Below are 16,739 nucleotides of genomic sequence, written 5' to 3'. Positions count from 1 at the left end.
GACTTGAACAATTGGTTTAGGCTTCGGTTCTGGAAACTCCAGGCCAGAAATTTGTAGGAAAATGATACCAAATGATATTTATTTTTATATTTTTAAAGTGGATTTTTCAAGAAGTGTATTTTATCAAACATTTTTGACTAACCCAAAAAAATTTTAAGTTTGTTTATTTTAGAAAAAAAATTTTAAACATTTAATTTGCAATGCTGATTCAGTACAGTAAAATTTGCGAACATCTCAGATGATTTTTTACATAGTAGAAATTTAAAAATTTAAATTTATAAAGTTTTCAGAAATTTAGATGTAACAAAGGGTTAATTTATTACCTTTTTTATGAAAATTAAGTTATTTATATGCCATAGATGTCCTTTTTTATTGTTTATTTTCATTTTTTAATGCACAATTTACAGGACTCTTTTTATGATAACTAAGTAGATTTTATAAAATCATTATTAATTAGAATCCTTCAAATCCCTGAAATTTGCTACTGTTGAATTAGTTTCATTTTAGCTAACTTATTATGGTTGAATCAATTAAGTAGAAAAAATAACATTTTTATGCATAAAAAATAACAAAGGCATGCATTAAAAGCATTTAAAAGAACAGGGTTGACAATTTTCACAATTCCAATGCACAGAAATAGAAATAAGATTTTTAAATTCTCAAGAAAGGCTAAGAAAAAGATAAATTAAGTTATACAGTAGAACCAAATTTTCAGATATCTATTTTAGCAGCTAAAAAAAAACTTTAATATGAATATTTCTTTATTGCAATTTGTAAAAACTAATTCATTAAAATAGATTCTCAATGGAATCTCTGTAAATATTATTAGCTGTTTATCTTAAATAACAGCATAGAAAATTGCACTCATAAAAATTACCTACTGCCATAGCCTTTCAAATGGACAAAGTTTGTTACTAAATGCTAAATTGGCTAGAAAAAAATTTAAGATATTCAGCTGCTTATCTTGAAAAGTTATGTAAGAGTAATATCTCTTGTAGCAGACTGATAAACAAACAAACAAATCAAGTGTGTTATAAGTATATTTTAAAACACTTTATATCCTAGTAAGTTTAGAATTTTAGTACTTGCTGATTATAACAAAGGATTTTATCTATTGAACAAACTCTGTACAACAAGGTATGCAATATTCAAAGTTGCTACAAAAATTTCAAATCCGTGATACAGTTCATAGCAGACAATCAACCCTTTGTTGCAAGATCTTTGTCTGAAGATTACAACTGTACATGGTTATGAATTGCTCCTGCTTTGTGGGCCAAGACATACCCAGTACTCACACATTTTGGTGTATTATATAGGTGAAAATATATTTACCAGAAAACGAATATTAACAAAAAAAATTTTAAAGGGTAAATAATATTCAGTCTGATAACAAGATAGATAGATAGATATAGTTGGGACAATTAATTCAATTTAAAGATAGTAAAATAAATATTCTAAGGATCTACAAAAAAAAAATGAACTAATGGCAAAGGATGAATTAAAGCCTTATTAACATATTGAGGTATATCTCTAAACATGGCAATATTTAAAAATAAAGCCTTCATTCATTAACTTTATTATTTTTATTTCTATGGTTGGTTCTTTATTTTATCTGTCCTAAACTACAAAGGAATATAATTGTAGAGAATCCTTGCTGTGCACAAGAATACAACAAGCCTAGTTGAAACTTTTCAATGGATTTCAACTTTCAAAGGCTTTTCCTTTGCACAAAAATATTCCAAATTTTACAATTTTACAAATTTCAATTCAGATCCTGAATAAAGATATTTTTTTTATGCTTACTACATGTAAACATTATTTGCAAGTTTTAGGAGCAAAGCTACTCTACAATTATTTTGGTTTGTTGGTCAGTTAAACGACAATATTATGTGTTGTTTTTCTGTTGGTTAATCATTCAGTTGTAATCTATCCGTTGATAGTTTCGCACTTTCTCCCAAAGTGTCAAGTCGAGTAGAGATCCCTCCCCTCCAATATTTTGAAATAAACTGAAATATGGGCGAGGGGTTATTTTTTTTACTTAGATTAGGGGCATAGGGAAAAACTACCCCATCCTACTATTTTCAGTTTATTTTTAAAAAAAGGAGCAAGAAGGTTTCAGAAATTAATAGGCACTTAATGGGAAATAACCACTAAAAGGCATTTGTTGTCCTTATTACTACTATTTATTAAGCTTAAAAGTTTGCTTTTATTTGACCTATTTGATCTTGTTTTAAATATATTTTTTAATAGAAAGCTTTGATAATATTTTCTGTTATGCAATACAAAATTCAAACATTTTAATTTCATGAAGAGATTTTTTCTTTCAAGCAAAATAGAAAATTAAAGTCTTATGGAATATTAACATATTTCATAATGAGTATTTTATGTCATTCTATCTAAAATTGTTGAGGTTTATTTTATGACACACATAGCAAAAATTAATAATACTATTATAATACAGGTATTAAATATTCATATACAAACAATAAAATTGAATATAAATAAAAATTAAGGACAAATTATTCAAATATGAATTATGTACAGTACAGTGTCAAAGGACTAAACAATCTTGTGAGAGGTAGTATAAAGGTTTGAAGAGTATCTGTATGTGTATTTTTTCTATGGGGGGGAAAGCTTTAAATTGGTCATTACATACTTTTATCAAACAACGTCAATGGTGCGAATCCTCTAGTTAACATTGTATGTCTAATCTCCTAAGTTTATTGCCAAGTAAAATACTTTTAATTATATAAGAATATTATACTATGTTCATTTTCCACAAATATTCAATTTACTTTATATATTTTAGGGAATGATACTTATTTACTAGAAATCTTCCCCTCTCCACCCACCTCAAAAAAGTATTAGGATTATTTTGTTTTAAGATAGAAAAATCTGGAATAGTCCCTTTCGTAACATCGCCCAATAAGGGCCGATTCTTTGTATTTTTAAATGGCTTTTTATAGGTTAGGTTAGGTTATATTGGGTTAGGTGATTGCCCTACAATGTTAGGTAATTGGCCCCGCAGGGTTACGGCCCCACCGCAGGGGCTAGAAATAGGAGAAAAGCTACTGTGAAAAATACAAAGAATCACCCATAAGGTGCGATGTTACGAAAGGGTCTATACCCGAAAAATCCTCTAAATGCTTTCTCCCTAGACTTTAAAAATGAATTGAGGACTGACAATTTTTTTTCATGACATATATATAGATATTGAAATTTTTTTACTTTTGGAGTAATTCTATATAAATTTTGTTTGTAATAGTAAAGTAGCAAAAAATGATGTTTTGACAATCTTTGACAAACATCCTATTTCTACTTTATGCCCAATATATTTATTTTCAAAAATAATTTATATCTGTCCAATATCTCAAGCAAGAATGATTATATCCATTAAGACAAAGCTTTCAAAATAATCACATACTAAAACTATCCTTTGATATAAAGTAGAAAGGGTTTTTGTCTAAAGCTTAAAATCTTAAAAACTACTGCTTTTTAGATTTTACTACATTAAAGAACGATAAATCTCATTTTATTTTATTTAAAAAACAAGGGTTATGGCAAAAGAAGATCTTATTTGGTTATGACTTACATACCCTTATTATAGAAAAGCTTTGCATTTTAAAATGATTAATTTCTATCCTTACTTTAAAAACATATATTTTTTTCAAATACCTAGATATACACTATATAGGTCATTAAAAGTTCTAGCATAACTTCAAGAGGGTAATTTCTTATGTTTGATTTATGATATTACAATATCTCCCATAGATTAATATTACTCAAAGGTTAGGTAGCTAATCGTAAATTATACTGGTACCCAAAGTTTTAATAAACACTTTTCTCATTAGTTGGCCTTTAAACTTTGGTTGATTATCTTTATAGGTTGGTTTATTAAATAGCAATGTCTAAACTTTTTATCCAATAATTGTAATACACAAAAGTTGTAATTTTGTTAAGAATCATTGTCTTATCTTTAAAGAGCCCCTGAACTAAAGCAAGTATTAAAATTTGAAAAATAAATAATTTATATATCCTTTTCTTTGGTTCCTTAGCTGCCAAATCCTATTCTTAAAGGGACTGTGAACGTAAATTTTTCTCATCTTGATATCATATCTTAACATTATCTCATTCATAATATCTCACAGATAGAGCAAAACGCGCTTTTGTTTGCTTAAAAAACGGCTTTTTCCGACGATTTTTATAAGGTAAAGGGAAAGGAAGAAATTTTCCGTATTATATAAAATGTGCGTTAAATTGCTTTTTTCTCCCATTATAGCTAAAATTAAACTTTTTCACATAGTTCTGGATTTTTCCTAACGGTTAAGCTAACTTTTAACATAATCCTTGCTTTAAACCAATGTATAGTTACTTAGAAATTGATAAAATAAGCAATATTTTTTATTGAAAACCAAATACAATAACAAAGCTAGAAACAGGTTATTTTATTAGTATCCAATTAACTTTAGATGGCCCATCTCTCGCCCACCTTTAATTACAAATTTGTAAATAATAAAGACGCAATATTTCTTTATAAACAGTCTGATAAAAGTGTAAACTAATTCTCGAAAGTGGGTTATTTATTGTCCAACACAATAAAAAGGGATATTCTTATTTTAAATAACCTATGAGATTCAACCCTTTGTAGACAGTGAGGTATTTTTTTTTTCAATAATACGAATTTAAAATAGGTCTTTATTACCTAATTACTACGTTATGAAAAATCTAATTGGCAATTTTATATCATAAAATAAATCCTTAACAGTAAGTAAATTGTTTCAACTATATATGACAAGTTAAATATTCCTACAAACATTATAAGAAACAAAAACGTTCAGATTTTCCCTGTTTTTTCCTTTTTCCCTTCCAAAATACCATAAAATCAAGGCTTTATTTCTGGATATTTTTGTTAATAGGACGTTTTTGGTGGATCAGTGTAGTGAAATGTGCTTAGAAAATGTTAAGATTTGATAATCAGATGAGAAATATTTACGTTCACACTCCCTTTAACAGACAGACAAACATCTTGTTAATTTGTTGTTAATTAACCCAAATAAATGTTTATGTATTTTAGGTATCAAAGAGGACTTGGTCTCTTGGATATGGCACTTTGCTTTGATACAGAAGGTCAGTATATATAATAGTAAAGATTTGCTTTTAATTTAATGTTAAAAAAAACAAGAATAACATTATCCATAACAGTTGCTTTGTTATTATATTAGGGAAGCTCAATCAAATTCTATTTTACTGATTCATAATGTTTTAAATATTTGATTTATTTGTTAGATTGTAGCTATGCTTAAAAAAGTACAAACACACAAAATTGTGCAATCCATAAAAATATAGATGTTAAAATTTTCTTTACAGAAAACTTTAAGTGTACAGACTTTCAGCAAAAGAGATCATTCCATACCTATATGAGCTACAACTTTTTCTGTTTTTTACCTTATTAAATATTTTCGACATATTTTTTATAAAACGGCTTGCTTTATTGCATCAAGATCCATGGCAGATCTATATAGGAAATAAACGTCTATAAATGAGCTCAAGTCTTCCATTGGTAGAGTGATTTATACTTATAGTGCTCTAATAATTCTAATTAAACTCTCATTGACCAAGGCGATAAGACCTTTATTCTATTTGTTTATAGAATGAATTAAGTTTTTCACTTTATGTTGATATTTGAATTACATTGAAGTATTTAATCTTTATTAAATAAACAAAAAATATATGTTCATAATAAAGTAAATTTAAGAAAACTCTATTTAAAAGAATTCGATTGTGGCGACACTTACTTTGTGTGTTCAAATATTAAAACTAAAATTTAAATCATATTAACCCTTTGGTGATGGTAATGTGAAAAAATATAATTGAAAAAATCTTTTAAAATCATTTAGATTATTAAATATTTACTTCTTTATTTTAGACTAGCGGCTTTGCCCCTAGCCTCTAGGGGCTTTGCCCCAAGAGGTTTGATCAAACCAATTTTTGTATTTTAGATTTAAAAGAAAAAAGAAAAAAAAAATTTTTTGGGGGGGGGAATTTTTTGTTTTGTTTGGGGGGGGGGTTAGTCGACCCCACTATTTTCATTTTTGGGGGGTTGGGGGTGTCCCACCCCCCAAGAAAATAGTTATAAACCTTCCTAGGACCTATGAGAAGCTACCCTGTAAATGAGAACCCGATCGGTTCAGCGGTTAGCAAGATCCTTTGCTACAAACAAACAGACAAACAAACACACAAACAGACTGACATCGTTCTACTTTGTATTATAGATAGCCAATTACTTATAGAAAATTAGCCAATAGCGAGATAGTTATATCGCGCAAACTCTAGTTAAGAATATAAGCTTCAAACAAAAAAAACTTCGTACTTTATATCATAAGAATTATTTTACTAATAGGAAAATTGAGTTAAAAGTAATTTTGTAGATGTTAGTTTGTTTATTCTGATTAATATCTTAATCGTTTATACAAATACAGTTGTTAAGTATTAGAGATATATTAAAGTATTACAATATTCAATGCTTATATGACTCTTCGCTCTTAGATTACAGTAGCTTTACTCCAATAAGGAGGTGAAAAATCCCCCATTAATTTTTAGGGCCCATTTGACTTCGCTCTAAATAGTTAAACTGTTTTTAACCTATTTTTAAAACGTTTATAAAAAATATACTATGACACCAGTAAAATCAGACTGCAGAGCCTAAATTTGAATTAAGTCCCCAATAAACTTTTTTGGGGGGATTTAAATATTAATTTTTACTGTTGCCATGGTCATTTTGACCAAAGCAAAAGGTCTTTTTTTATTTGGGTAAAATTCGTAGCTTTTAGAGTGTTTTGCTTCATAAATATTGTATTCTGGTGAAGAGTAAAATTAGGCCTTATGATTTTACTATAAAAATTCACTAAAAAGTTAAATCTTTACAATATACCAATGAATTAACATTAACATGTTTGTGTTTGTTCACCTATTTTAAACACATAAAAATTGGCTGTAAAGGGTTAAATTTGATGACAAGATGACATGATGTCAACAAATGTTTATGCAATACAACAAAATTATTTTTGACACATATACAAATATGATATAAAATAAGATTATTCAAACTTATTTTTTTTAAATATTTTTAAAAAGTATGTATAAGTATCTTTTACGTGTATAGTTTTCATTCTTTTCATTTTAATTAAATAAAAATTATTTAACTACATTGTAAATAAGTCACTTTGTGAAAACACTCTTTTGGAAATTATAAATAATTGAAATGAAACAAGAAATCTTATTGGTTTAACTTTAGCATTATGTGTTTTATTGTATTATGTTAATTTTTTTACTAAAATTGATTGTTTTAGAAAAAAAAATTATTTCCATCTAACAGAGTAGAGTTTTTTTTATTATTGTATTGATATAAACTTAATCATATAAAATTTTTCTGTAAGAAACAATTTAACCCCAAACTAAAAGTTGCTTTTGCTCCCGTCAAAATGATCACAGCAACATATAAAATTAATTTTTAAATCCCCCCAAAAAAGTTTATTGGGGACTTAATTCAAATTTGGGCTCTGCAGTCTGATTCTACTGGTGTCATAGTATATTTTAGATATATGATTGAAAAATAGGTTAAAAACAGTTTAATAATCAACGCAATACATTTAAGAAGCTTTATTATAATAACCCATTTACATTCGTCAAATAAGAACAGACATGCTGTTTCACTTTTTCTATATCAATAAATTTCATAAATTAACCACCTTCAAGTAGGAACTGTGAAAAAACGGCGGCGCAACCGCCGAAAACCGCCGAGAAAAGGCAAAAAAAATTTCGGCGGGAAACGGCGGTTTTCGGCGGTTGCGCCGCCGTTTCTTCACAGTTCCATATTGTACCCCTATAAAGCAACTGCCATGCAAAATCTCAGACCTGTAACTCTTTTTTTAGTTGAGTTCCTTTGTTGACTTTTAGTTTTGGTTACAAAAAGTGTCACTTTCGCCCCCCCCCCCTTATTATACAATTGTATGTATGGTCGTCAGTGGTTTTAAGACTAAGATAAATTTTAAATCATCCAGAGGTGTATTATACTCTTAAAAATCATTTGCAGATCCCCGCTTTGGTCTCAGAAAAAAAAAGGTCCAAAATCAATCCACCCTAATTTCTATATACTTCACATAGTTTGCTTTTTTGGTCCGTTTTTCAATTTCTTTGTAGATTACAGTATCAAATATATATTTCCAGTTGTTCTAAGGGATTTTTAAAATTAGGAAATTACCTTTTTTGATTTTTACATATTACCCCTTGTCATTACTTTCAAAAACTTTCTAAAAAAATGTATCAAAATTCAATTTTTTATCGTTCTAAAGGATTTACATCTGTTTATAGATGCTAGGCTAATTTGCTTTTTTACAAATTTCTTTCATTTCCTTGTATTTTTAATTTTTTTTCTTCTTGATAATAGTCTCAAATTAAACTTTCCTGCATTGTAAATGATTTTTGTGTCTTTAAATGAAAGGACAAGAACCTTTACTTAAACTCTTTGAATATAAACCTTTTGTCTTTTCTTACTTCTGGTACGTTTTAGTGTTAAATGGATAGGTAGCTTTATTGCAGCATTTGATATGCTTCTTGGAAGATTTTAGATGATTTCTCTGATTTATTAGCATTCATTCTATATTTTACTTATTTCTCTGAATGGCATTTTAAAAGATTTTTGTGATATTCAAGCACACATAAAAGACTTGGAAAATCAAATAAAATCCACTTAAAATAACTGTGCCTTTTTTAGACTGCTTCTCATTAAAATATAATTGATGGTGGGGTTATCTATATTATTTCTTTATTAGAGTTTACTTTTCTTTTGCATTTACTAGCTTATTATTAGTTTGCTGTTTTTGTTTATATTAATAAATGAGGGTTAATATTTACTTCATTTAATCTTTCTCAGGAGCAATTATTAAGTGATTTATTAAAAAAAATGATGAAGTCACCTTTTTATACCCTTTCCCTATAGAGCATAAATTTTACAAAAAAAATTTAATTGATTGAATTCATAATTAGTATCATTTAATAAAATGTTAATACTCAAAATGAAAAAGAATGAGAGATATTTAGTAGATCTAATATTAACACAAAAACACTTGTTATGGGTTATAAATACGGAGGTATGATGAAAAATTAATCAGAAACATGCAGTTCTCTGTCTTCCTAGCTCAGGTAAAAGATTTACAGTATTTTTAAAATAGATAAACGATAAAAAAGACTTCATACTGTCCTACCTCTGGTCAATTAAAATGTATTGTATAACCTCATTTTTTTTATAGGCAAAGCTTCAAGTTGGTTCATTTATATAGGTTTTTCCATTTAGAGCACCATTATTGTTATTGTAATTACAAGAAATATTTTAGTTTTTCATGTAATTTAACAAGTTTATGTATTGTAGATTTAACTTTTCCATTAAAATTTTATTTACAACTTAAAATATTTAATGAAATGCTATCATGTTTATTTTAGGCCCTCTTGTTCCAGCTTGGTCAACATGCTGACTTCAATGCTCTTGATCCTAATGATGACATGAATGAGGAAGAGTTTGAAAAGTATTACAACAAGCTGCCTCCACAAGACCCTGATGAATACAAGAGAAGAGAAGAAGCTCTGAAGAAAAACGAGGAGGAAGTTAAAGAGGTGAATAAGAAGTTTATGTAAGGAGAATCCACCTGGTTTGAAGGCGTCAATGAGTTCTCTGATCTGCCTGAGGATGAATTTAAACAGGAAAGAACTGGATACAATGCTCCTGACCTAAATATTACTGAGGGAAGGGGTCTTCTGAAGCCTACACCTGACATGGTTGTTCATCCTGATTCTGAGCTTTATTTTGCATCAGTTAGATTGAACAGGGGTAATGCTCCCAGGTCTTACAGCTCTGTTGATCAGGGTAAATAGTTTCATAATTCAAGTTTAAATATAAAATTATACAAAATGATTTTTCCATAAAACAAAATATATACATATCTTAATCTAAATTAATTAATCTTTTGATTCCTAAATACTTTTGTAAAAGGTTATGCGACAAGTGTAAAAAGCCAAGAAACCTGTGGTTCCTGTGTTGCCTTTTCAACGTAAGTTTAACTCTTAAAGGGCGAATATAGGTTGGATATGATATGAGCTTATATCAAAGGTGCAAGTATATACATTATGAATAACTCAAGCAAATAAAGATATTCCATTGGATAAGGCCGTTATAGCTAAAAACCTAGCCAATTGGGCTAATTTGTGACGTCAGAGGAGTTGTTCCCTAACATATTCAAATACCAATATTCACAACAGGATGCGTGTAGAGTTTGCCTAAATACTGTTGTTATTTTGCAGTACAAATAAATGAGAAAAAGATAGCCTGATATCTAGTTGCCGAAAGTGTACGCAGTTTCCTGGGTGTTTCCTCATCCTAGCTCAATATTTACTACTAGCTAAAAAAGCTTCAAACTTCAAAAAAAAAAAATCAAAATTTAAAAAATTCAAATTTATAATGTATATTGTATAAATCGTTTACACATTCAAATTTTGATTTTTTTAAGGGAAGTTTGAAGATTTGTAGCTAGTAGTAAATATTGAGCGAGGATGAGGAAACACCCAGGAAACTGCGTACACTTTCGGCAACTAGATATCAGGCTATCGAGAAAAAGGTTTCGGGAATTAATCAGGGGTAAATATACCCTCCTTCTACCTTCATACAAAATATATAAAGTAAAATATTTAAAAGTTAAAAAAACATCAAATAATGTAAAAAATAAAAAAAAAATAATCAATAAAATTTTCTTGGAGGAAGAATGATTTCAAATCCCTGTTTTTTTGTGGCCGTGTGTGTGTGTGTTGAAAATGCGTAATTAAGGGTTGTTTATATCATCATGAATTAATCAAAGATCTCTGTACAGAAAATAAACTTTAAGACGTATTATTTACCCTAGTCAATAGTCCTGACGCCCTTCTACGCAAATTATTTTTATGCTTTTTAAAAATGAAATAAAATAGTATTTAATCTAAAATAATAAACATTTAAATTATCTTCTAAGGTGCGTGCCAATGTAATAGTCAATCAAACTTAAGCAAAATAGTCAAAAAAAGTCTTGTAAAGGGCTAAAATAAACGATTTTGTCGGCAATCTCATTTATTATATGTTCAATTGAATCAGAAAATTGCAAAATCTACTTAAGGATTTTTTTGAATTTTTAAATTTGGCATAGATATTCTAAAAGTATGTAATGGCACCTTTGATATAAGCTCATATCATATCGAACCTATATTCGCCCTTTAAACACAACATTTTCATCAATTTAAAATTATTTTTAGTAATAACTTAATTTTGATAATTTGCATAAAATTGAGTTTGAACATTCATATTTTAGTGCTGCCGCTCTTGAGGTGTGCTTTGCAAAAGTACTTGGAAAAAAAACTGATGTGTCAGAACAAAACTTTCTTGACTGTGGATATCAGCAAAACAGAGCTGGTGGCTGTAATGGAGCCCAGCTTTATTCTTATGGCAAAACTTGGGTAGACAAAAAATTGAGCCTTGCCCATGAAGCTCAATATCCTTACAAGAATACAGTTAACCAATGCAACAATGTACCTAAATATAAATTTGGAGCTGAGATTGTTGAAAATTATCACACCTATAGTGGAGATGAAGAATTGATGAAAGAACTTGTTTACAAACATGGTGCAGTTGTAACATCACTTGCGGTAAATACTTTTAATGTGGAGACATTAATACATTTGTTTTTCAAAATATTGAATATGATTAGTAAATTTCTTTCATTAAAATCTGTCTTTATTTAGGCTGCAGGACCCTTTCAACAATACAAGGGTGGTATATTTGCTGGTTGTACAAGCAAGCAGCGTGACCATGCTGTTACAGTTGTTGGCTATGGAGAAGAAAAAGGAATCCCCTACTGGCTCATCAAGAACAGCTGGGGTGAAAACATAGGTGAAAAGGGATATTGGAGAGTAAGACGAGGAGTTAATATGTGTGGCATTGGAATTGACATATCTATTCCAATCTGTGGTAAAGTATCTGGGCCCACTGATGCTCCAATGAAAGTAGAAAAGCCTTGCAAGGATAATTCTGATCAATGTCCTCAATATGCAAAATACTGCACTCAAGGAAATTTAAAGAAAGTATGTCCAAAAACTTGTGGAACCTGTGGTAGCAACACTGGAGGAAATACTGGAGGCAATACTGAGAGCACATGCAAGGACAAGTACTCCAACTGTGGCAACTATAAGAGTTGGTGCACCAAGAATGCTGAAGTCCAGGCTGGTTGTCCTGTCACCTGTGGAACATGCAATGGTAACACCAAGCCAGTCAGTAACTGTAAAGATCAAGCCAATGAATGTCCTTACTATAAAGACTACTGTTCTTACCAACAAATTTCTCAGTACTGTGAGAAGACTTGCGGTCTTTGTTAATGACAGGATATGGATTTCTACTAGGGTTGGGCCGGATACTTTTTTGGCCGGATACCGGATACCGGATATCCGGCTGATTTCCAATGCCGGATATCCGGTAACCGGCCGGATATCCGGCCAACGCCGGATATCCGGCAAATATCCGGTTATCCGGCCAAATTACCGGATAACCGGCCAAATTAACAGATATTTAAGTAGTAAAAAAAAATTTCTTCAGAAATCTTATATAAATTTACATAAAGTTAAACTTATTCAGAAAAAATGTTCTTCTAGCTTCAATAATAAGAAAATTATAGCCATTTAAGATTTTAAAAAGCAGAGATTTTTGGTGTAAAGTATAAAAAATGATAGTGCCAGATATCCGGCCGGATAGTTTCAATATCCGGTATCCGGCCACACCGGATATCCGGCCCAACCCTAATTTCTACCCCAACCCAATGATTTCAATGTAACTTTTAGTTTTAAAAATTGTTATTATTTTAATATGTTTTGTTTGATTAAATAAATTATGCAATTATCTAAATGTGTTACTAACTTATTATGAGTCTGTCTACATTGAGATAAAACAACATTTAATGGAAACTTTTATAACTTCATTCCCTCTCCTTATTCTTTAAAAGGAAGAATTATTATAAAAATTACCTTCGTTTGCCCTAATCCTTTATCCCTAGTAATTTCCCCTGTCATTATATATTATATATCCACTAGTGGCTTCACTCCTAGCCTCTAGGGGCTTTTTTCTGAAGGTTCAGGGGAAAATTTTAAAAATTTTGTTAACATTTTTTTTTTTAGATATTTTCTGTATTTTAAAACTCTTTATATCATTTTATAACACTTTATAACATTTTATAACTCTTTATAACATTTTATATTGATTTATATTATTTAAAACCTTTAAATTTTTTCTTTTTTTAATGTTTTTTCAAATTTCTTTGCCATTAGCCTTTTTGGGGCTTCGCCCCTACAGGAGAAGGAAGTTTTCACAATCTTTTTGAATTTGATAAAACAAAGTTTAAAAGAAGAAAAGAAATTTAAAAAGAAGAAAAATATTGAAAATATAAAGAAAATATAAAAAAGTATAAAAAAATATAAAAGTTTATAAAAATATATAAAAACATTAAAATTAGAAAAAAAATATGAAATGTTTTTTTTTTTGGGGGGGGGGGAATTTTCATTTTTTGGGGGGTTGGGGGTGTCCCACCCCCGAAGAAAATAGCTTAAAATCACCACAGGACCAATAGGTATATACCCTGAAGAGTAGAATCCAATCGGTTCAGTGGTTACCAAGATCTTAAGCTTCAGACGGACGGACTGACAGACATCATTTTACTTTGTATTATTGATTATTAAGAAAAGATGATCTAATCATTTTGTTATCAAAATTGAGAAGTTGCCATCATCAAATTTTAAGTCAGTGATCAGTATAGTGTGATTAATTAATGTTATCAAGAAATATTTGTTATAAGAAATAGTTTGTAATTAAAAGGTGATATCATTTGAATGGATAATAATTCTATATTTGTAGAATTTTTACCTTTGATACCTGGTTATTTGATATTAAGTAAAAGTAGGGACGAATAAAGATAAAAACTGACATAATAATACACGGCTGGTTTTTTATTAAATGAATAAGTTAGGGTACAATGTTTGGCACTTTCGATATAAGTAAATGATAATAAAAAACCCATAGAATGCGATAATAACTTCAGAAAAATCGAAGAAAATAGTTTTCATACTTAATTAACGTTTTTAAGTTTTTCTTCAAAAAGTTTAGATAAGATGCCTTTAAAAGTCGTCTATGATTTTGTCAGGGATAAAAATGTAACTTTTAAATAAGAATTACAACATATTTTGTCAATTAGTACAAAGTAAAATTTTGAACATTTTATTGATCAGTATATTTTTTAAAATGTGAAGTAGAAACCTGAATATTTTATCATGAAAATTGTGTTATGATTTGATTGTCTGCTAGATTACAAGAAAAAAGATACTGACAGTACTTGTTGGTTCTTTAAAAAAAATTAGGTAGATTACTTTCAGAACCCCTCTTTTTGCAACGTTATTTTAATAGAACAGAGACGTAATCTTAGTGTACTCAATATCTAGACAGCCAACCATTGTTTTAGAATTGTTCAATTTTTTTAACTTCTGATAAAAACAGAATTAATGGTATTTTTGTAAATATTATACCTCCAAGAAATGGCTATACTTCCCAATCATATGTTGTGTGATATTTAAGAGGAATTATTTTGATATAATGTCATTAAAATATTCGTTGAAAAAAGTGCTATTCTAGCTTATACTTTACATTTTAATGTGTATGATAATTCAAATAAAAGATAATGAAGATTTATATTATATTTAATTGTTATAATTATAAAGAAAAACCTGGAAACAGTAAAAAACTGACTTTATTTTATTGACGTAGGGAAAATTTTGTCAAATATTTGAATAAAAAAGCAATATAAAACAAAATAAATTATTTTTAATATAGTCACAAAAAGGCTTAATGAGTTTAGGAAATATTTCATTCACTAATCATGTCATGTAAACTCTATTACATAGAATACAGTGTAAAAAGATGTTCTCGTTTTAATTTTAAGTAATTTCAAATGCATTTTAATACCTTTTAATGATTTATTTTTTGAAACATCTTTTTATAAAATGTTAATGATTTTTGAAGTTATATGTTAAAATGTTTTTAAATTATGTTAACATTTTGTTTTAAATGTAGAAAATTGGTAATTCTAAACATTCTAAAAATGATTTTATTAAATTTTCATCACTTAAATTGCATATTTGATGAAATTTTCAACTGATAATTCAAGAAAAATCGTTTAAGTTTTATTATATTTTACTTTGAAATGTTAAAAAAATATATTATTGTCAAAAATGTGGAAGTTATACTTTCCTCAAAAAAAGACCTAAAACATGCAAATTAACACGTGTAATGAGATTTTTTTTCTTTCAGGTTTAATTTTAAGTAATTATTGATATTTTTTGTAAAAAGGATTTTATATAAAAAGTTTTAAAACTCGAGTTATGTAGTGGTTCTAAAAAAGGTTGCGAATTTATGCAATTTTCTTGCAAAAAAAATTTTCTAGGATTTTAAAAATAGCAAAGGATGTTATTAGACGTACTTACAGATACAATTGCTAAGTCATTTTGGCCAAACACTAAAATAAAGTTTTGACATCTGAGGGCCCATACGTGAATAGTCAACTTTAAAGTATAAAAAACAAGGATAAATAAAGATGGACAAATAATCATGTATGGACAAACAAACATAGTAAATTAAAATAATGTTCGGTGGTCATAACATAAGGTAAAGAAAGAGAGATAAATTTATGATCTTAAAATGTAATAAATTAAAAATCTTTACATTTAAAAATTTAATAGCATTTCCGTGACAGACATTGCGTCACTGACGGACGGAGGGACAGACAAAGAGATTTAAAAAGTGCTTCTCAAATATATATACTGAGAGAAAATTTTTTTACTTCATTTTGGTTTAGAACCATTAATAAGTTTTATAATTTTTCTTTTTACTATCCATGGAAAGCTGTCTATAAAACGATGCTATAAATAACTATTCTAGAATGGCTTCGAAACCGATTAATATTCCCTGTATTAAAACCGAAACTGAGCCATACTAATCTTACAATTTTTCATTTTATTTTCCGCGAAAAGCTGTCCATATAACTAATATTTTTCTAGGCGACACTGAGGAGCATGTAAAAGCACGAAAGATGCAAACCAAGATGGCAAGGTAAATTATTCTTTAACCGTCTGATTACTTAATTATTATTTGGATAAAAAAATATAGTTGCGGAGGAGTTCAGACAAAGATCCTGTTACTTTTATGTAATACCTTTAAGGTGTTTAATGTTTCTTATGACCTTTAGTTTCCTGGCTTGTTTGTTTGTTGAAAATATCTAAAATTGAATGTCAATATCTTTATATTGAACTATATGTCAAAATCTTTGTCTACAAACAAATCATCTTATTCAAGGTTGTTACTTAAGATATTAATAATGGATGCGCCCCTACTCTTCTTTATTTAGTAAACCCATAATATATATATATTTCTAGCTTTTAAGGGAGTTTCTAACCTTGCGGGTCAAATATCTGTTGGCTTACTAACTCTTACATAACCTAACATAAGTAATTGTTTGATTTTTATCCTATTGTAAATAAAATAACTTGAATATACAGACGATGTAACTTTGTATATCATCATTGGGGATGTACATCAATTCTTCATACATTGTCTTATCCGTTTGAATCACTAT

General features: G+C 28.6%; 2 protein-coding genes across 3 annotated transcripts in view; both read left to right on the top strand.

Moving 5' to 3' along the window:
* LOC145318747 (protein spartin-like) overlaps nucleotides 1-16,739 on the top strand; it is a 148,991-nt gene that overhangs the window by 26,690 nt on the left and 105,562 nt on the right. Inside the window, exons 3-4 of one of the 2 annotated variants that reach the window (XM_080160239.1) lie at nucleotides 5,075-5,127; nucleotides 16,165-16,216. In XM_080160239.1, coding sequence (XP_080016365.1) covers nucleotides 5,075-5,127; nucleotides 16,165-16,216 — 105 coding nt within the window. Of the gene's footprint in view, nucleotides 1-5,074; nucleotides 5,128-13,859; nucleotides 13,934-16,164; nucleotides 16,217-16,739 lie in introns of those variants that run through there. The other variant, XM_080160240.1, reaches the window with a different exon arrangement.
* On the top strand, nucleotides 9,539-12,462 carry LOC145320246 (procathepsin L-like). The gene is made up of 4 exons (XM_080162677.1): nucleotides 9,539-9,919; nucleotides 10,046-10,103; nucleotides 11,388-11,721; nucleotides 11,818-12,462. Exons 1-4 carry the CDS (start codon nucleotides 9,829-9,831, stop codon nucleotides 12,445-12,447), a joined length of 1,113 nt encoding a protein of 370 aa, XP_080018803.1. The 5' UTR covers nucleotides 9,539-9,828; the 3' UTR covers nucleotides 12,448-12,462.

This window comes from Acartia tonsa, chromosome 5 (genome assembly GCF_053477335.1).
Source record: "Acartia tonsa isolate MP-2025a chromosome 5, ASM5347733v1, whole genome shotgun sequence".
Taxonomy (NCBI): domain Eukaryota; kingdom Metazoa; phylum Arthropoda; class Copepoda; order Calanoida; family Acartiidae; genus Acartia; species Acartia tonsa.
The sequence above is the reverse complement of the archived record's forward strand: the minus strand, read 5'-3'. Positions and strand labels throughout refer to the sequence as shown.